The 22,814-nt window shown below is 45.1% G+C and overlaps 1 protein-coding gene across 1 annotated transcript in view; it reads left to right on the plus strand.

The window, feature by feature from the left end:
• LOC149449823 (vomeronasal type-2 receptor 26-like) overlaps nt 1-22,814 on the plus strand; it is a 51,018-nt gene that overhangs the window by 579 nt on the left and 27,625 nt on the right. Inside the window, exons 2-3 of the mRNA XM_089692717.1 lie at nt 2,819-2,981; nt 10,348-10,538. Coding sequence (XP_089548843.1) covers nt 2,819-2,981; nt 10,348-10,538 — 354 coding nt within the window. The remainder of the gene's footprint in view (nt 1-2,818; nt 2,982-10,347; nt 10,539-22,814) is intronic.

Raw genomic sequence — 22,814 nt, forward strand, 5'->3', positions numbered from 1 at the left:
AGTAGAGCTCAGCTTATTGGGATCATGGTTATAAGATGCACCTTAAGAAACTTAAGAAGGGATGAATGGCATTAGGATTGTGTAGTGCAGGAAACACATCACATGGATCCAACAGGGGATCAATCTCTTGAGAATCATTTATGAGGTTTAGAGTGACTGGGTTTGCATATGTTATTGATGATAAGACCCCCATTGAGACAGTAATTTTGCTTCATCTTCTGGAGATGACCTTGGCTTGGTATCAAGAGATCCCCAGACGTTCCACTTCTTAATAGGTGATTTAACAGTACTGGTTGGCATATTCAAGGCTTTGGACATCTTTTTATGTTCTTTTTCATCTTTATAAAGTTCCATTACCTTGTTACGCATGACTTTTGACAGTTCTTTTCTGATCCCCATGGCTCAGTATCTAGCCTAGTCAGTGCTTCCATGTAAAAGCTAACAAACTCATTGACTATTTACACTGACAATAATTGCAATTTAAAAAGCCACAGATGTGGGACATTAACCTCTAATTGGCATTTTAACCCATGTGTGTCACCTTGTGTGTCTGTACCAAGGCCTAACATTCCAGGGGAGGGAAATTTTTGATCCGGGGGTGGAGACTTCTGATCTGGGGGGCGGAGACTTCTGATCCAGGCCATTTGGGTGATTTCGGTTATCATTATGATTTAAAAAGGTGTCAAACAAATATTTAATAATAATGGCTTCATATGCTCATCATCCTTCAATAAAAGAGCATTTTTGGCATGATCAGTCATATTTTCAATATCAATGCCAAAATTTCACAATTTATGCCAGGGTATGCAACCTTTTGAGCACAACTGTGTGTGTATATATATATATATATATATATATATATATATACACAATATATTGCCAAAAGTATTGGGACACCTGCCTTTCCACGCACATGATTTTTAATGGCATCCCAGGTCTTATTCCATAGAGTTCAGTAATAAGTTGGCCCACCCTTTGAAGCTATAACAGCTACAGCTCTTCAGGGAAAGCTGTCCACAAGGTTTAGGAAAGTGTCTATGGGAATGTTTGACCATTCTTCCAGAAGCACATTTGTGAGGTCAGACACTGATGACAGCCGAGAAGGCCTGGCTCACAGTCTCCGCTCTAATTCATCCCAAAGGTGTTCTATCAGGTTGAGGTCAGGAATCTGAGCAGACCAGTCAAGTTCTTCCACCCCAAACTCACTCCTCTATGTCTTTATGGACCTTGCTGGTGTGCAGTCATGTTTTAACAGGAAGGAGCCATCCCCAAACTGTTCCCACAAAGTTGGGAGCATGAATTTGTCCAAAATGTCTTGGTATAATAATACCTTAAGAGTTCCCTTCACTACAACTGAGGGGTTGGGCTTGGCCCCTTAATTCCAGTGAAGGGAGCTCTTAAGGTGTCAGCATATCAAGACATTTTGAACAATATCATTCTCCCAACTTTGTGGGAAGAGTTTGGGGATGGCTCCTTCTTGTCCCAACATCACTGCACACCAGTGCACAAAGCAAGGTCCATAAAGACGTGGATAAACGAGTTTGGGGAGGAGGAACTTGACTGTCCTGACCTCAACCCCAGAGAACACCTTTGGGATGAATTAGATTGGAGACTGCGAGCCAGGCCTTCTCGGCCGACATTAGTGCTTGAACTCACAAATGTGCCTTTGGAAGAATGGTCAAACATTCCCATAGACACACTCCTAAACCATGTGGACAGCCTTCCCAGAAGATTTGAAGTTGTTATGGCTACAAAGGATAGGCCAACTTAACATTGAACCCTACGGACTAAGACTGGGATGCTAATAAAGTTCATGTGTGTATAAAGTTAGGCGTCTCAATACTTTTGGTAATATACTGTAGTATATATATATATATGATCTGTGGTCTAGGGGACTTAGCTGGATCAAACCCATCTTGTCAGGGAAATCACTAAAGGTCATTGCAGGGATACACTCATCTCTGTCGCCATTGTTATTTGCCATATATGTGATCTCACTGGGAAATACCATTTAATACCATAGTCTTAGCTACCATTGCTTAATATATGGCACACAAATAAAACTAGACACAGGTGACCCAGTGATCATGTAATCGTAGAGGTCAGGCCCATGACCAGGTGAAACAGGTTATTAGGGTGTTGCTTGGGAGGAGGCAAAACTGAAGGCTAGTTGGTATACTTGGAACCAGGAGGCTTTCTGGTGAGTGCTCCTATTTCATTTATAGTTAGTGACACTACTTAACCACCATCATTGCCACATCACCTCACTTTTTCACTCTCTAAATCTTGTAAGACAAAATCAATTTTGAAGTGGTTATTCATTCCTTACTGAAAAAATAATCTGAATTTAAATCCAGTCATGTCTACTGAAAAGTGTTAGACAGCGTTTAGTGAACATGTGTGTAGTGGCCTACAATTGCCTGTCCCCACCTTTGACAAGCCAGACACTTAAGCTGGATATAGACAAGTAGAATTTTGTTTGAAAAATGTAATTCTAAGAACATTCTTTGATTTTTTTTAATCATTAATGGGGTCAAATCGATGTTTGCTTTTAACCACATTGATGCCTATGTGCCACCAAGACGAGTGTTTGTTTTGTCAGAGATGTAGGAGAGGCCATCAGAGGCCAGTTGGTGTAAGTCCATTGTAAAATGTATGCTAATCCACCACAAATATTTTTTCTTTACAGATTTTATAGGCATACACTTATAAATGTTTTTGCTTTTCTTTCTGCTATACGCGATGTTAATAAGAATCCAAAAATTTTGCCGAATCTTACACTTGGATTTCGTATGCTAGACTCATGTTTACATCCTAGTTTTGCTGTAAGGAATGTTCTAAGGATTTTATCTGGACCACGGAAGACAGTCCCTAATTATTCCTGTTCTAAAGTAGCTGAACTGGTGGGTTTCATTGGAGATCTTTGTTCAGTGACAACAATTCCAATGGCAGAGATACTGGGAATCTATGGATATACACAGGTAGATGCTGACTATTGTAATTCCCTCCTCATTGGCCTACCTAATCGCAGGTTATCCCCTCTTCAGTCTTTCATGAATGCTGCTGCCAGACTCATTCACCTCACCAACCATTCCATATCTTCCACCCCTCTCTGACAATCCCTCCACTGGCTTCCCATTGTCCAACAAATACATTTCAAAACATTAACAATAACATATAAAGCCATTTATAACTCTGCCCCAAATTACGTCACCAATCTTGTCTCCAAATATCACCCAAACCGTCCTCTCCGCTCCTCGCACAACCCCCTGCTCTCTAGCTCACTTGTCTCCCTCTCCCACGCTCATCTCCAAGACTTCTCCAGAGCTTCCCCCATCTTCTGGAACTCTCTACCCCAATTTGTCTGTCTAAAGCCTACACTTTTAGGCGATCTCTGAAAACCTCTCTCTTCAGGGAAGCCTATCCTGCCCTCAGCTAATAATGGAATCTTCTATTCCTCCTACCAGTCCATCCCCCACAGTTATTACCATTTGTACCACCAGCCCCTCCCTCTTAGATTGTAAGCTCCCAGGATCAGGGTCCTCCTAACCCTCTTGTTATGAACTGTATCGTTGCTGTATTGTCCCCCTTTATATTGTAAAGCTCTGAGCAAACTGTTGGCACCATAAATCCTGTATAATAATAATAATAATAATAATAATATTCCTTTTATCTTTCCGTCATGTGCAAAATTCTAATAACATAAAGCCAATGAGAAAATCATGTTATTCAATGCAACTGAAATGATTGTGAAAATAACTGTTTTGTGCACGGAACTCCTGGTATTAAGTTTTAAAGGACAATTATATTTTGCATGTTGTCTTTAATTAAACCCCCATCCCCCTGATTGTATCCTGCTTGATAAAATGCTTAGCCTCCCCCTTTTGTTTTCACCATGAGACCCTGACCAGAATAGCAAAGTCTTTGCAAGTGTAGCACCTTCCTAGTTAGTACAGGCTGTTAGAAAAATTTAGTAGAGCTCTTCTGTAATCAGTGGAGCCGGGGGTCATTATTCTGGCTTGCTCAGTGTTTCACCAACTGCTGCTCTGATTGATTTCCTCTGGTGGGGGGAGAAGTAGAGTGGGGATCGGTGGTGATGACAGGGGAGCAATGTTAGAGGGAGGGTAATGATGATGGGCTGGCTTCTTGTTGCAGTGTGGTGAGTGTAGGACAGCCATCAGTGGATGCACATGCCGGGCTCCTGTCTGTGTGATGAGTGACATGTGAGGTCAGACCTCGGCTCTAGCAGTGTGTGTGATCCTCCAGTGCTTTGTAATGGTCATTCCGCATCCATGAGATCACATGACAGTGTATGTGCGCATCAAAGTGAATGTAAAAATCTCACAACTGGTCCTGTGTGAACAGTCTGTGGTGGAGGCTGGATGTCCCACCAGAGGCTCTATGCCCCCTCCTCCAGTACCACTGAATGCAGACTGAAGGGGGAATAGTTCAGTTGGTTCTCTTCTTCCTCCATTAGCTGCTTCCTTTTTAGAATGCCCCAAATTCCTCTGCATGGAGGAGCACTAGGAAGGATGATACAGATTTCCTGGCAGAGGACATTTGATCTGATCCAGTAGTGAACAAACTTAGGGGGTGGAATGGCTGTGACCTGTATACCATGAATAGATCCCATAGACTGGAGGAGCCCAGGGTGACCACTCCATATGCTCTTATGTCCAGAATGCTGTGTACTGGGAGGTAAGGCAGACTTCATACACCCCCAGTGCCATCTAGCTGGACGAGCTCTGATCACACACTACTATTTCATTCACTGCTCATCCATAGAATACCTAGAGTTTCCAGGATTCACCCTGACAGTCTGGGTTTTGAATCATGTGTCCAGATTTCAGTCTGCCGGAAAATTGGCACATTAGTCTGATCCGGCTGTGGCTCCCCAAGTAACCAAAATACTCACACACAAATGCCATTCCAAGAGCTGTGGGTGGCTGTGGGCAGGACTGGCATCATTGGGGGAATGGGGTGATGATGTCAGCAAGAGATATTTGGCCACACCCACTGTTTTCCTTGGCACGCTATGTGCCTCGCTTTACTATCCTCCCCTTCGGGCACCTAAAGGTGTCCCAGGTCTTTTATGATCCTATAGTGTATACTTCAGTAAACGAATTTGCCCTGCACTGCTACAGTGTTCAGGTTTGGCTTAAAGAAACAGTGGCAACCCTAGGCCATGGTTGCGGCAGTCAGTGGCAGAGTGTGGTGGTGCGGGGGGGGGGGTTGGTTCTGTGTTGCATAGGGAAGCACAAGAACTAAATACACCACTGAACGCATCATGGAACGCAGCGTGGCATGACTTCATCACACCAGCGCTGCAGTCCTTGGTGCGTTCCAGCTCTCACTCCAGATGTTGGATTGGTGACCAGTTATGTAGGGCTACACCGATAGGGCCAGACTGAAAAGCAGGAAAAGTAATAAGATTTATTAGGAATGCACACTTTTTTTTTAAATACAAACACCAACAAAACACAAAACTCCCTATCTAACCTGACAATTATAATGACATTAAAATTTCATTTTTTTTTCAATAAATAACAAACATATCATACTTACATGCTCTGTGTAATGGTTTTGCACAGAGAAACCCCAATCCTCCCATCCTGGGGTCCCCTGCCGGCATTCCAGGCTCCTCCCCCTCCTTATTGCCCACCATAGGAAGCCGCTTCCTATGGTGGTCACTTGTGTGTGCTTGCTTCAAAGCTGAGCTTCATGTGTCTATTCAGACATACATCCTGGCTTGACCTGGCCCCCGCTGTCTACTCACTGGTCTTGAGCCAATGGCTCCCGATGCTGTGGGAGATGGCAGACATGCACAGTGCTGGACCAAGATTGAGCTCACGTGAGTATATAGGGGGGCTGTGGGGAGAGTTGCTTCTACCACTTTAATTAAATAATCTACAAACCAATGCAAATTTCCTAAGATATGTACAAGTGTAAACTACCTAAACTAAATGCAAAGCAGCAGGAGGAATCAGGTAACACATTGTAGGTTAGGAGGAACAAGGAACAGTGTATATGATGCGTCAGGAACAGGGGCGGACTGACAACTCATGGGGCCCCCAGACAATAGGGGGTCATGGGGCCCCTGTGTCCTAGCCTACACCCAAAAAAGCCATTGAAAAAGCCAATGAAAGGTACCAGGGGCATCTCATGAGGCCCCCTACTGACCCCGGGTCCTCGGGCAGTACCCTAGTGCTCAAATGGTCAGTCCACCCCTGGTCAGGAACAGGGCCAGAACAGGAATCACATACACAGGAAGCAGGTACAGGCAGTAGGAACAGGAGGATGGGGATAAAGGTTCATAGGAAGCAGGATCAGGATAACTGGCAAGAAGAAGCAAGTAAGACAGGTAAGGAACTGGACCAGGACAAGGTTCAGGATCACAGAAAGCAGCAACAGGATGAAGGGCAGCAGGGGTGAAGTTTGTGATTGTAGGGAGTACCAAGACAAATGTCACATAATGCATTGCAGTGCTTGGGAAATCCGGTCAGGTACAGAGGTTGCATATCCACATTTAAACACTCTTGTTCTCATGGGGACAAGGTGCTTTGCCAGGGTTGTCCCTCACGGCAAGGTCCATATTGAGGACATGTGGCCTGGTATGGTTCAGGAGGAGAAAAAAGTACCCTCCCCCCCATTCCCGGCCATCTAGGCTGCATGCTTGGCTAAGGGCCTGGTATGTATATTGGAGAGGGGCCCTATGCTTTTTTTTTCACTTCTGTGTCGGATTACCCCTTAAACACAATACAAGGCTCAAATAGTCAGGTGTAGAATTTGAAGAGAATCCACATTCGATCTGGCAAGTCCCCCTAAAAATGTTGGTGGTGTCCCTCCTACGAATTTTTGGGGGAACCCCATGCTGTTTACTATCCCCACCCCTTTGTTCACATTCACCTTTTAGCTGGGAATTTCCAATGAAATGGGTTAGGTGGGGATGATTCAGTGTTAGCAATCCTGTTGCACTTCCCACTCCAGCAGGAGGTTTGACTCCTTCGCTGAACCTCCAAACAAGCAAAACTCAGTCAGAGCATGGGTTGAGGCTGAACTAGAAGCTCATCCCTACTGATAGCTACTGGACCAGGCTTGTTATAGCTTGAGTTCACACAGGATTGGTGTGGAAAGCCTTCCTGCACTGATCCCATGCTGAGCGGAGAGTGGGCGATTGGGGATGTATACCGTGGAAGCAGATGCTCCATATTCTCAGTGGTAGGAGAGGAGAGAAAGTGGTGAGGATTTCAGATCCCCACCACTTTCCCTCCTCTCCTTGCAGGGATGACAGTTTGGGCTAGAGGGCTTTTAATTAATCAGCACCCTCACATGGACGGTGCTGACCAATCAGTTGCCATCTAGCCCGTACTGTCATCCCCGCAAGGAGAGGAGAAAAAAAATACTTCACAGGTCTAGGGATTTGAAATCTGCACCGCTTTCTCTCCTCTCCTTGCAGCAAAGAAGCTGATTGGCTACCATGCACAGCTCCACCAGATTCTGAGTGAACCAGCTTTAGTATATAAACCCTATATGTCTAGACCAGGGGTAGGCAACCTTAACCTCTTCCTGACCACCCTATAGCAGAACTACTGCTACAGGGTGGCAGGGCTGTGCAAATTCACATATACCGTATTTTCTGCCGTATAAGACAACTTTTTTTACTTAAAAACTTACTCCAACAATTGGGGGTCGTCTTATACGCCGGGTATAGAACTGCTGGATGTGCGGTAATACTGTACGATAGCTTCAGCTACATACAGTGTGCCGTGCTGAGCCAATCACGGCGAGCATTGTATTCTAATAATGAATACAGAGCCTGCTCAGATTGGCTGAAGTTGTGACATCATCAGCCTGCCTCTCTGACGCAGCCAATCCGAGCAGGCTCTGTATTCATTAGTAGAATACATCACTTGCCGTGATTGGCTCATATGACGTCTTCCCATTCTCCACGCATGCGCGGCGATGTGCTGTGTCCCTCGGACACAGCAATCACCGATCACTGAAAGATCCGAAGATGTCGGCTTGGTCATGTGATCAGCTGTGTCCAATCACAGCTGATCACATGTAAACAGGGAAATGCCGGTTATCGGCATTTCTCTCCTCTCGAGCTGTCACGCTGACAGAGGAGAGTCGGTAATCGGCTTTCCGTGGAGGGGACATGTACACTGATCATCAGAGCACTGATGATCAGTGTGCCCTGATGATCAGTGTAGCCCCAGCAGTGCCAGCTGTCAGTGTCCATCAGTGCCACATCAATGCTACATATCAGTGCCTACCAGTGCACATCAATGCCACATATCAGTGCCCATCTGAGCTGCCTTTCAGTGTCACCCATCAGTGCCAGTCAGTACCACCTATCAATGCCAATCAGTGCCACCTATCAGTGCTGCAAATCAGTGCCACCTATTAGTGCCAGCCAGTGCCGCCTATCAGTGCCGCCTATCAGTGCCATGTATCAGTGCTGTCTTTCAGTGCCCATCAGTGATGTCTGTCAATGCTCATCAGTGCCACCTATCAGTGCCCGTCAGTGCCAACTATCAGTGCGCATCAGTGCTGCCTATCAGTGCCAGTCAGTGCCACCTATCAGTGCCAGTCAGTGCCACCTAACAGTGCCAGTCAGTGCTGCCTTTCGGTGCCCATCAGTGATGCTTGTCAATGCCCATCAGTGCCACCTACCAGTGCCTTCTCATCAGTGCCCATCAGTGCCACCTATTTCATATGGGTACAGTGTTGCATGACCGAGCAATTGTCATTCAAAGTGTGGGGTTAAATGGTGTTGCTTCAGAAGGGGGGTAGTCTTATACGACGAGTATAGCCCAAAACCTATGTTTTAACTGGAAAATTAGGGGGTCGTCTTATACACCCAGTCACCTTATACGCCGGAAAATACGGTATAAATGTGATTTTGCATTACCTGGTAGGGGGGCGCACACGTGCCGCCCTACATACGCTGCCATTGGTGGCTACAGCTGTCAATCACCGGGTCACTGCTGAAGATTGACCACGGACACCTGGCAATCGCCAAAAAACACTGACAGGGGAGAGGTCTGTATGTAAACAACAGCATGCTGCTTACATAATAAAACACCTTCCTAATCCCTTCCTACCCAGGGCCATTAGTACAGTGTCAGTGCATTTTATTAGCACTGATCACTGTATTGGTGTCACTGTGGATGTTAGTGGCAGTTAGTCAGCTCCCCCCAGTGTCAGAATGCCCGCCGTAGTCTCGCTATAAGTCGCTGATCACCGCCATTACTACTATATATGAAAAAAAATCCAGTATCTATACCGCCATTTGTAAACGCTTTAACTTTCACGTAAACCAATTAATTTACAAGTAATGTACACATATTGGGATTTTTTTTTTTAGCAAAGACATGTAGCAGAATCCCTTTTGGCCTAAATTTATGACGGAATTACCTGTAGATTTTTATTTTTTTTACTGGATATGTGTTATAGCAAAAAGTCAAAAATATATATATATTTTTTTTAAATTGCCTTTTTTTATTTGGTTATAGCGCAATAAATAAATGCAGAGGCGATCAAATACCACCAAAATAAAACACTATTTGTGGGAAAAAGTACATAAATGTAATATTAATTAGCGTTGCATGACCGCGCAATTGTCAGTTAAAGTAACGCAACGCTGTATCGCAAAAAATGGCCTGGTAAGGAGGGGGGGTGAATCCTCTGGAGGGCAAGTGGTTAAAGAGGTGGGGATCTACCTGAACAACATGGGAGAAGTCAAAGATCACCAGGCACAGTGTCGCCTCCTCACACCTGATTTAAATGTTTAATTGCCGCACTACTGTGTCACAATCGTGTGCATTGCATGGCAATCATGGGTTTAAATCAGGTGGTGAGCTGCAGGTACACTGCACTGCACCCGCGATGTGGATAAAGCTCAGCACATCAGTGTGAAAGCAGCCCTATACTATTACGCCCAGTGTATTACTTCACACTGACCTGAAGATCTCTTTTTTTCCTGCTGCCGGCACCACTCTGGAGACCACTAGCCGGGATAAGAGGTGGAGTGCAGTGGGTATCATGGGACAGGAGCCGCCACTACAGAGGAGGCATCGGCTTATGTGGCTCTGGTTCCTTACTACAGATCCAGCTTTACAAGTAGCATTGCACTCTGTTTGATGCTCATGGATGGGGGGTCCACAAGCCCAGACCACCATCTACCAGTCACCTAGCCGTGATCAACTGATAGATAGCAATCTACAGGTTGCTGCCGCCCGGTCTAGACTATAGTAGACTGATTTAATTCCTTTTATCTTGTGGATATATTTCATAAAATCGACTTCAGCATTGAAAATAATTGGCTCTTTTTCTGTTCTATAGATCAGTTATGGAGCTACGGACTATTCTCTAACCAACAGGCTTCTCTATCCTCATGTATTCCGGACAGTTCAGAATGACCACGTTCATTATATGGCTGTTATTAAGTTGTTGAAACATTTTAGCTGGACGTGGGTTGGAATAATTGCATCACAAGATGATGCCGGAGAAAAAGATAAAGAGATATTAATAAAGTACATGAAAAGTAACAGTATTTGTGTGGAATATACAATATCAATCGGGTCTTATATGCTTGCTGATGACACTGATATAGAGCGTGCTATAAAACGTGATATCTCTGTTATTAAAGAGTCTAAAGCTAAAGTAATTGTAATATGTGGATCACTTATCAGTCAGAGTGTATTTTATTTGTATTTACATGATGTAAGTACTAGCTTTGAAAAAACATTTATCTTTCCTCCTCTGAGGTATTTGAGCTTTTCTGGATATAATCCAATACCTGCCTTTAATGGTAGCTTGGCTGTGGATTTATACCCTTTATTCATCCCAAATAAACAACATTTTTTTGATGGAATTGACAAGACTTTTAGCTTAACTAATTCATTTGGAGACATCTATATTTTATCAATGGCAAAGTGTATGTCTGCAAACAAAGAAAATGAAAATAGTACCATATCATGTCCACTTAACTATACTGATTGTATAATAGAAGAAAAGTGTCCAAATTTATTTCCTTTTGTGCACCAAGGACTCGCTCCACGAATTTATTATGCAGTGAAAGCTATGGCTGAAGTACTGCATTATATGAACCTGATCTATAAAGGAACATTGTATACAAAACAACCTTACAGGCACAAGGTAGAGTACTCTCTTTTTTTGGAAAATTTAAAATGAAAAGGCGATATGGTCAAATTTCAAATATTCAATCCCTATACTAAAAAAAAAAAGAAAAGTTGTTCCTGTAATAAAACAGATTTGTTGCTGACATATTCAGAGGAGGATTGGGAATTTATAGCCAGGGGGGCAAACACGACCAATTGGCCCATTCATGGTAGGGACACTTTCAGGGACAAATTACGCTGCAATATGAACGGGGTGAATAAATGTTTTTTTGCACTAATGTTTCCTTGCTCTGTCAGGCTTCCCTCTACTAAGTCACCGGTCACACCGCTGCGATTTAAAATTGTGAGTTTTGTGTGCAATTTCAGGTGCAATTTCTGAAGACTTTATTTCTACTTGTGAAGATTTTCAATGATTTCTTGCAATTTGCAGTGCAATTTCCATTATATTCTATGTATGTGAAATTGCAACAAAACTGCAGAAAAAGTAATGCAAGAACTATAGAAATTGCCTTGCAGCAAATCGCACGTGTTAAGACACTGACATTCACATTCATTAGATGAAATTTCTGGTGCGATTTCAATTCGCATTAGGTGCGATTAAAATCGCATCAGTATGATTGGGCACTAACATGTTTTTTCAGCTACACCCTATACATATACACTATATTGCCAAAAGTACTGGGACACCCCTCCAAATCATTGGATTCAGGTGTTCCAATCACCTCCATGGACACAGGTGTATAAAATCCATCCCCTAGGCATGCAGACTGCTTCTACAAACATTTGTGAAAGAATGGGTCGCTCTCAAGAGCTCAGTGACTCCAAGCATGGTATCGTGATAAGTTGCCCCCTGTACAATAAGTCCATCCATGAAAACTGCCTTGCTAATAAATATTCCATGGCCAATGGTTAGTGGTATTATAACAAAGTGGAAGCAACTGGGAACAGCAACTCTCATGTAAAATGAGAGAGCGGGGGGGGGGGGGGGCATGACTTGGGGAGCATGGAGCCACAGTGATACTTACCTTCTCCTCCACTCCTGTCACTTTTTCCACTTTTGAACTGCCTCAAGTGGCTTTTCCGGACTGGCCCTTTCAGCTGCAAACTCCAGGTCTTCCTTTTGCCCCACAGTGGCAGTGGTCCAGCAGGAAGAAGCTCTCCAGATCCTCTTCCCAGAAGATTCCAGATGGTTGAATTCCCAGCTGCTTTGCATTGGGAGGTTTTCCTTTTTCTATTTATGTTTGCATTTGACTGTATGGCCTCCACCCCTACTAGGTGGTTTCCAGGGTTCTGTTGGTTCCATGCTCTTAAATAACTACATTAATGTTATTTTTCTTGAATTGTCATTGTTACATGTGTTTTTTTTTGTTATCCATTCCTTGTGTGTTTTGGTTTGGTGTTAGCTCCCGAGTACTACCGCCTGTGTTTTGGGGGGAATGGTAGGGGGGCTCCTTCAATCCTTCCTGTGAGGGTTTTGCGCCCCTCCTTTCTTTTTGTGGGGGAAGCTCTCCCACTGCTCGCGGGCTCATGCTTCTCTGGGGAGGAGGATAGCTTGTTTTCCTCCATTTACCTCCTGAGGGTATGTTATACACATATTTTATGAGGGGGTTGCTCTTTAACTTGAGTAGCTTCCCTCTTGGTATCTGTTTCCCTGTGGGAGGCCTGGACCAAGACCTGCTCAATGTGCCTTTGATGTTCCCCACCTAGGCCTCTCCCATTTCCATATGAACAGTATTCCAGTTCTCCAAAAGTCGCTACTACACCCAATGGTACCACAGTACTAATATAAAAGCCAGGTCTAAGGGGGTGTTGGTGGCCTTCCATAATATCTTTAGTCCTGAGGTCTTGGACTCCCTCATAGATCCTACCTGTCATTATATTGTTCTTAAATTGAAACATCGGGACTTTATCTTTATGGTGGTAAATATTTATGGTCCCAATCAGGACCAGGGTCCCTTTCTCTCCACAGTTCTGACCAAATTGTCCTCTTTTGGTGGTCCCTGTTTCATTGTGGGAGGTTACTTTCATATAGCTTTTTCACCTACCTTGGATACTTCCTCAGGTAAACTTTTGCCCCTTTGCTGGTCCCGCTTTTAGCCCAAGCTTTTAATGTCATTGACGACTCTCACCTGTCTTATCCAGCCTTTCAGCCAATATTTTAAATATTCCTAAACTGGATAAGGATTCATCCCTCTACAGTAGTTATCGCTTAATTTCCCTGATTAACCTAGATGTCAAGTTATTTGCGAATCTTATGGTAAATCATTTGTCACTGTTCCTCCCTGCTTTGATTCACCAGCATCAGGTGGGTTTCATTTTGGGTTGTGAGGCTAGGGATAACACCACTAAAATTATTCATCTTATTTCCTATATCAAACAGCATTGCCTGAAGGCTTGCCTTCTTTCGTTTGACGCTGAGAAGGCATTTGATTGAGTAGATTTGCGTTTTTTGCGCCTCACTCTGGAGCAGATAGGTTTGGGATCAAGGTATAATGCCAGAATTATGTCCCTTTATTCATATTCCATGGCGTTGGTACTTGTGAATGACACATCCTCTTCATCCTTCTCTATCTCGAACGGCACAAGGCAGGGATGCCCTCTTTTTGTTTTGGTTATGGAACACCTGGCGCGGGCTATACGGGCTAACGATTCTGTTGTGGGTATCCATACCCCTTCCTCTCATCACAAACTTTCTCTTTATGCAGATGACCTTTTGGTTTACATGCAACAGGCACTCATCTCACTCCCTAGTCTACTTCATGAGTTTCATAGGCTTGGTTCGTATAGTAACTTTAAACTGAATATCTCAAAAATGGAGGTGCTGAATACTACTCTGCCCAACAACATGTTATTGCATCTTCACTCCAATTTTTCTTTTCAGTGGCGTCTGAAGGCTATTTCCTACCTCGGGTACTGATACCTTCCAATCTTGCTGAACTGTACTCCCTTAATTGTCTGCCCCTACTTTCTTGTCTGCGTAAAGACCTGGCCTCATGGGGAGCTTCCTCTTTGCCCTGGTTTGGACGCATTAACACCCTTAAGATGGACACTTTACCTAAATTGCTCTACGTTTTCCAGACTATCCTGGTTTCAGTGCCCAGGAGTTTCTTCCTCTTCCTGCGTTCTATATCGATCAGGTTCATTGGGCATTGTGGCTTTTCGAGACTGAAGTACAAGTTACTTACTTATCCAAAGCTCTTGGGTGGAGTAGGCTTGCCTGATTTTGAGCTGTATTACAGAGCCGCCTTGCTGTCACATATGCTTGATTGGTTCCCCAAACCCTATCGTAAGGCTTCTTCCATGGTGGAACAAGACTTATCTCCGGTCAGTTTACAAACTTTCCCCTGGGGTTATGGCCATGACTTACAGTGCTTCCCTGGCTTGTCGCCCTTAACTGTTGAGGTCATGCGTGTATGGTATAGATGTGGCCTTAATACCCTACTGTCTTTGATCCTTCCCCAATGTCGTCTCTATTTGACAATCCTTCCTTTCTATAAGGGATGGGTTCTTCTGTTCTTAGTCCCTTCTCCCGTGCCTCCTGGCTGGTAGCTCATGACTTAATTCATCCTTAGATGGGCCTCCTTCTCCTCCCGGGTTTTCCCAGGGATTGGCTGACTGCTTTGCACTTATCTTCATTTTGTAAACACTTGCACTCCTCCTCTCATATCCTTCACCTTCTCTCTGAGTTTGAGCAGTTATGTTCCCTTTCTGAACCTACCAGACATCTTTTAGCTTCCCTCTACAGATTATTACATTCCGCGATTCACTCTGAACTTCCATCCTATACCAGGGCGTGGTCCCAGTATCTGGGTAGGGACATATCTCATGGGGAATGGCTTACGTCATTCCATTTTACCCATAAATCTTCTATATCCTGCTACTCACAGGAATAAATTTTAAGCTCCTCTCATGATGGTACAGTATAGGGATCCCTTGTCTATGCATAGGGTATTTCCTTCTACATCCGACCTTTGTTGGCGTTGTAGTGAGGCTGTGGGCACTCATTTCCACATTTGGTGGGATTGCAATGGAATTAAACCCTTTTGGTACCAAGCCTTTAATGTTTATAATAAAATCTATGGCGAGTCCTTGACCTCTTCCCCGGAGATGGCTCTTCTTTCTATATTACCGGGTTCCTTGGCGGCACAAAAGAGATGCCTACTGTGTTTCTTCTTATCTGCGGCTCGCCAACTGATACCCCTTTTTTGGAAAACAGCCACCCCTCCTCCCCTTTCTTTGTGGGTCTCTACGATTAATGATATTATGTGCATTGAAGCGCCTAGCGCCTAGTCTACACCCGCCTATGCTCTCACCTCAACGACAACAACCTCCTCGATCCCCTACAGTCCGGCTTCCGCCCCCTACACTCCACCAAAACTGCCTTACTCAAACTCTCCAACGACCTGCTAACCGCCAAAGCTAATGGCCACTATTCAGTGCTCCTACTCCTTGACCTCTCTGCGGCCTTCGACACAGTCGACCACCCCCTCCTCCTCAAAAAACTACACTCCCTCGGCCTCAGAGATTCTGCTCTCTCCTGGCTCTCATCCTACCTGTCACAACGCTCCTTCAGCGTTACCTATAATGATACCACCTCCCCCTCACTCCCCCTCTCTGTTGGGGTCCCTCAAGGCTCTGTCCTCGGGCCCCTTCTCTTCTCCATCTATACCTCCTCTCTTGGCCAACTCATACACTCTCACGGCTTCAACTACCACCTCTATGCCGACGACACACAAATCTATCTCTCAACCCCCCACCTCACCCCCTTGGTCTCAGCCCGAATCACATTCCTACTGAGCGACATATCAGACTGGATGTCGCTCCACTTCCTTAAATTGAACCTCTCCAAAACTGAGTTTCTTGTCTTCCCCCCAGCCCGGACACCACCCCCCATTGATTTCTCCGTCACATCCAACAACGCTACCATCAAACCCGCCCTGCAGGCCAGAGTACTGGGTGTCATTCTGGACTCCAACCTATCCTTCCAGCCCCAAGTCCAATCTTTAACAAACTCGTGCAGACTCCACCTCCGCAACATCGCCAAAATCCGCACGTTCCTAACCCCAGAAACCACTAAACAGCTCATCCACTCCCTCATCATATCACGACTCGACTACTGCAACTCCCTCCTCACTGGCCTGCCTCGCCGCTGGCTATCCCCGCTTCAGTCCATCCTGAATACGGCTGCCAGACTCATTCACCTTTCCAACCGCTCTGTCTCCGCCACCCCCCTCTGCCAATCCCTCCACTGGCTTCCGATTGCGCAACGGATCAAATTCAAAATCCTAACGCTGACGTACAAAGCTGTCCACCATACTGCCCCGAACTACATCACTGACCTAATATCCAAGTACCGCCCAGCACGCACACTCCGCTCCTCACAAGACCTCCTTCTCTCTAGTTCCCTGGTCTCCTCCTCCCATGCCCGCCTCCAGGACTTCTCCAGGGTGTCACCCATCCTCTGGAACTCCCTGCCCCAACCCATCAGATTATCACCTACTCTCCTCTCCTTTAGGCGCACCCTGAAAACCCATCTCTTCAGGGAAGCCTACCCCACCCCCTGCTAACTTGCCGACCTCCTCCACTCTTCCTACCACTCCATCCCCCACAGCTATCTCCTCCTGTGCCACCACCCCCTCCCTCCTAGATTGTAAGCTCGAAAGAGCAGGGCCCTCGATCCCCTCATGTTTTGCATTGTATTGGTATTGTTCTGTCACATGTTCTGTCCCCCTTTGTAATGTACAGCGCTGAGCGAACTGTTGGCGCTTTATAAATACTGTATAATAATAATAATAATAATTGAAGAAATGTTGGCGTTTGCCAATGACACTTATGACAAACATAAGTTATTGTGGTGGGTCTGGCTCCATTTCTCCTCCACGACCCTTCAGGAATTGTGTGTTCCTGCTCTGCCTCCCCAAACCTCGTTCAATTGGACTAGTGGACTCGCTGTCATCTCTCTAGGTACTGGTTTCCTTGCTTCAGATATGACTTGTCATGTCCCCCCCCCTTGGGATTTGTCCAGGTGACCATCGGTGTGGCCCTGCCCCCTGTCCTTTCCCGGATTCCTGACTTCCCCACTGCCTTTTCTCACTTCTTGTGTGTCAGGGACCGCCGCGGCTCCGTCCCCGGCGCACGCGTACTAGCGGCGGCTCACGCCGGGACACAAGCACCAGGTCCCGGCGGGCCGCGGCTGACAGGCTGCCACGCATGCGCAGTAGGAGCCGTGGGCACGCCTCGGGCGGCCAATGACAGCCCGGGGGCGCGTCCTGGGCGGCCAATGACAGTGCAGGGCGCGATATTTAAAGATGCCCTGCACTGTCACAAATCGCCGCAAGGTCTGACCTGTTGTCTGAAGTTTCCTGTGCCCTGTGATATTAGACTCGGATTGTTTGACCTCTCTGCCTGCTCCAGCTCTGACCCGGATTGTTTGACCTCTCTGCCTGCTCCAGCTCTGACCCGGATTACCTGACTACGCTGCCTTCTCCTATCCCGACCCCCGGCTTGTTTGACCATTCTGCGGACTGACTTCGATACTGACCCTGCGTGTGACCTGACCACTCTCTGCCTGCCGTCTCTGTACCTCGCCATTCCCCACGGTGACAACCGCCGGTTTATCCTGCCTGGTCCTGCCGGCCTCCTCACATCTGGCTCTCTTCTGGTTTACTCTCATCCCCGGAGGCTCCCTCTGCCACAAGTGGTATTGCTCGGAGGTCGTGACCTGGTCCTGGTTCTGCTCCAAGTCCATCCCCACCATCAGGGGCCCTGGTAAAAATGCAGACTGGGACTTAGACTACACGCTCCGGGTGATTCCGCCTAGTGGGCTGCCAGAGGTACCACCTGGCGGATCCGTAACAGTGTGCTTGTTTCTTTTCTTTCCCTTTGTTTTTCCTTCTTGCTACATTTGAGCTATCCAGTGACAGATATTAATGTTCCTTGTGCCTTACCTTAGGGTGCACACCTGGGTCATATATCATTGTAATGCTTATGTTGTTTACTAATTCTACCATTGTGGTGTTCAGATTGTTCTTCTCTTTTTGGATTGTCTTCATGCTCAGACCAGTGCTCTGGTCCCATATGTCTGTACTCACTGCTTTCCCTTTTCTTTATATATATGTCTTCTTATAAAAAGTAATAGTGACAAATTTGCCTTTAAAATTTGAGAGCGGGGTCAGCGCATGCTGAAGAGAACAGTGTGCAGAAGTCACCAAATGTCTGAAGTGTCAATAGCTAAAGACCTACAAACCTTGTGTGGCCTTCAGATTAGCACAATAACAGTGCATAGAGAGCTTCATGGAATGGGTTTCCATGGCCGAGCAGCTGCATCCAAGCCTCACACCATTAAGTGCAATGCAAAGCGTCAGATGCAGTGGTGTAAAGCACGCTGCCAATGAATTCTAAAGCAGTGGAGTAATGAATCACGCTTTTCTGTCTGGCAATCCAATGGACATGTCTGGGTTTGGCAGTTGCCAGGAGAATGGTACTTACCTGACAGCATTGTGCCAAGTGTAAAGTTTGGTGGTGGGGGGATTATGGGGTGGGGTTGTTTTTCAGGGGTTGGGCTTGACCTCCTAGTTCCAGTGAAGGAAACTCTTTAGGCGTCAGCATACCAAGACGTTTTGGACAATTTCATGCTCCCAACTTTGTGGAAACAGTTTGGGGATGGCCCCTTCCTGTTCCATCATGACTGCTCACCAGTGCACAAAGCAAGGTCCAAAAAGACATGGATGAGAAAGTTTGGGGTAGAGGAACTTGACTGGCCTGCACAGAGTCCTGACCTCAACCCCATAGAAAACCTTTGGGATGAATTAGAGTGGAGACTGCAAGCCAGACCTTCTCATCTGACATCATTCCCTGACCTGACAAATGTTCTTCTGGAAGAATGGTCAAACATTCCCATAGACACCCTCCTAAACCTTGTGGACAGCCTTCCCAGAAGAGTTGAAGGTGTTATAGCTGCAAAGGGCGGGGCCAACTCAATATTGAACCCTATGGACTAAGACTGGGGGGCCGTTAAAGCTCATGTGCATGTAAAGGCAGGCGGCCCGATACTTTTGGCAATATAGTGTATGTCTGTGTTCAGATCTTAATGTCTTACAAATATACAACACATGAGATGCTAAAGGATGGAAATGTGTGCGTATAAAGGCCAGCCAACCAATACTTTTGGCAATATAGTGTAGAATATATGTAAAGTGTTGAGAGCGTGTCATTCGGTTTAAGTATTGTTCAGAGAGCTTTAAAGAAGTTCAGATGGTCAAACCCAAATCTGACAAATTAAAAATGCTCATTTTCATGGGCTTATACTGTAGGAAAGGGGTGTATACAAAATAGCATGGGAGGTGGGCACTGCACTGGGGAACATGTACCAAGACAAAAAAAATCTTTAAAATTCCATTCAGCCAGAAGCTGTAATTTATTTAAATGCTTAAAGTGAACCATTAAAAAAATGGCCATTTCCTTTAAATAACATACCTGGGGGTGCCCTAATCCTGCCTGTTAAGGGGCGCATCTCTGTGATGTACAGAATGAGCTGCATCACTGACATTTACAAAAGTATTTTAAATTACACTTCAGTACCAGCTTTTCTTTTTAAACAGCTCACAGACCCCTCTTAGGATCTGCTATGTATTTTGATGGACCTTTGGATGGGTGTTGTTTCTGTTGTTTGGTGTGTGCTTTTTATTTATTTTTCTTAAGGAAGCCAGTAATGAAATGTCATTTTTCAGCAAATAAACTGGTTCTAAAGGTTGAAGGCCTTTTACGCATTTTATGCATGAAAGTAGAAAAATGCAGTGTGCAACTCCCCCCTCACCCCCCCCCCCCCCCCAATACTTACCTGAGCCCAATCTTGATCCAGATATGTACATGAGAGCAGCTGCTCTCCTAGCTATCTCCCTCCTCATTGGCTCAGGCACAGCAGGTGTAGTCATTGGCTCCTGCTGCTGCCAATCACAGCCAGCGAGGAGGGAGCTGGGGGCAGGGCCAAGCTGAACTCTGTGTGTCTTATGGACTGACAGGGCTGGCTCTGTAGCGAGCATGCATGAGTGTCCCCAGAGCAAGTGGCTTGCTCTGGGGGCACTTGGCAGCAAGTGACTCAAGAAAAGGAGGATTGGGGCTGTTCTATGCAATTGTAGAGAGCAGTTAAGTGTAATATGTTTGTTATTTTACAAAAAAGCCATAAGAAACATACTCTGAGTCTGGTATTTTAAGGGGACTACTAAAAAATAAAGGAAAAGCCATAGCAGAGCCTTAAACAGATCATGCAGTCTGGACGTCCAGAAAAGTGGGGAACAATGTGTGCCCTCCCCCTCCCCTTCCTGTATCATACCAGGCCATAAGACCTGCTTCAGGACTCAACAAATGCCTACTGACACTTTTCCGGACATACAACCCTTTCAAATAACCTGTGGCTGCTTCAAAAAGCCCTGCCTTCTGTTTTGATAGCGTTGTCAATATGTACAAAAGATTCAGGAAGTTATTAACCACTTGCCGTCCGGCCGCTGTATGTAAACGGCCGGACAGTGGCAGTCCAGGGGCGGGTTGCCGTTCATAAACAGTGCCCGCCTTATTGGACTGTGCGTGCTCCCTGGGAATGTAAAATGTAAAAAAAAATTTTAAATTATAATTTTTGGTTATAAACTAATTTGGGTTATTTTTTTTTTACTAAAAAGTTAACAGAATACATTTTGGTCAAGATTTATGATGAAATATTATTTATTTGGAACATTTTATAGGAAAAACAATTTTTTTCAAAATTTTGGGACTTTTTCATTTATATAGCAAATAAAATATAAATCCCAGTGGTGAATAAATACCACCAAAATAAAGCTTTATCTGTCTCAAAAAAATGCTAAAAAATTCATATGGGTACAGTGTTGCAGGACCGTGCAATTGTCATTCGAAGTGTGATAGTGCTGAAAGCTGAAAATTGGCCTGGACAGGAAGGGGGTTAAAGTGTCCGGACTGGAAGTGGTTAATAATGCCAGTTTTACAAAGTGGTGCCATTAATGTACCAAATTCAAAAATAATTTCCTTCAGTTTGTAGATAATGAAAGTGGAGGTGTATAAGACTTGTGTCTGTCTCTGTCCTCTGCTGTGTAGCCGAGTGGCAGATTTGTTGCGTCTACTGCCTCCCCTTCTACCTGTCACTGGTTGTTAATGATGCTGTTGACTTTACAGCCGACTAGACATGTGTGTTTAGTTTTGTAACAAATCGATTTTTGGACAAAAATTGAATTTTCAGAGATTCAGATGTATTTAAATCTCTGAAAAAACAAAGTAACAAATGTCAATGAATCTGAAAAATGTAACAAATTAAATTTTCAAATTTGTTCTATAATTCAGATTCAAGTAAAGTTGGGAATTAAATTGAATTTGTAATTGTCACAGTTAGAGATGAGCGAATCGAAGTAGGCGAAGTGGAATTCGAGTCGAATATCGGAAAAATTTGCGCGCCGAATCCGAAAAATAGCCTACTTCGGACGCGCGAATCGAAATTTTTCCGAAAATGGCGGCGGACATGTGCGGCGACGGAGCGGGGATGTCTGGGAAGGCGCGCAGACAAGGCGCGCTGACCCATAATGTATTCCTTAATGACATGTGATCGCATCAGCCAATCAGCAGCCAGCCAGCCAGCACTGTGTAATGGTCGAGCTATAAATAGCGGCCATTTTGGAATTCTTCATTTGCCTCCAGTCATTCAACAGAGGCAGACCGCTCTGTATTAGGGACAGAGTTAGGGACACAGAAACGTTACTTGGGGACAGAGAAACGTTACTTAGGGACAGAGAAGCATTACTCAGGGACACAGAATTGTTAATGAGGGCCACAGAATCGTTACTTAGGGACAAAGAAACGCTAGTTAGGGCCACAGAATTGTTACTCAGGGACAGACAGAATTGTTACTGAGTGCCAGAGAATTGTTACTTAGGGCCACAGAAACGTTAGTTAGGGCCACAGAATTGTTACTCAGGGACAGACACAGAATTGTTACTGAGGGCCACAGAACTGTTACTCAGGGACAGACAGAATTGTTACTGAGTGCCAGAGAATTGTTACTTAGGGCCACAGAAACGTTATTAGGGCCACAGAATTGTTACTCAGGGACAGACACAGAATTGTTACTGAGGGCCACAGAACTGTTACTTAGGGCCACAGAAACGTTATTAGGGCCACAGAATTGTTACTCAGGGACAGACAGAATTGTTACTGAGTGCCAGAGAATTGTTACTTAGGGCCACAGAATTGTTACTCAGGGACAGACACAGAATTGTTACTGAGGGCCACAGAACTGTTACTTAGGGCCACAGAAACGTTATTAGGGCCACAGAATTGTTACTCAGAGACAGACAGAATTGTTACTGAGTGCCAGAGAATTGTTACTTAGGGCCACAGAAACGTTAGGGCCACAGAATTGTTACTCAGGGACAGACACAGAATTGTTACTGAGGGCCACAGAACTGTTACTTAGGGCCACAGAAACGTTATTAGGGCCACAGAATTGTTACTCAGGGACAGACAGAATTGTTACTGAGAGCCAGAGAATTGTTACTTAGGGCCACAGAAACGTTAGTTAGGGCCACAGAATTGTTACTCAGGGACAGACACAGAATTGTTACTGAGGGCCACAGAACTGTTACTTAGGGCCACAGAAACGTTATTAGG

Source organism: Staurois parvus, unplaced genomic scaffold (genome assembly GCF_062004578.1).
Source record: "Staurois parvus isolate SC_StPar_1 unplaced genomic scaffold, SC_StPar_1.0 ptg000602l, whole genome shotgun sequence".
Classification (NCBI taxonomy): Eukaryota; Metazoa; Chordata; class Amphibia; order Anura; family Ranidae; genus Staurois; species Staurois parvus.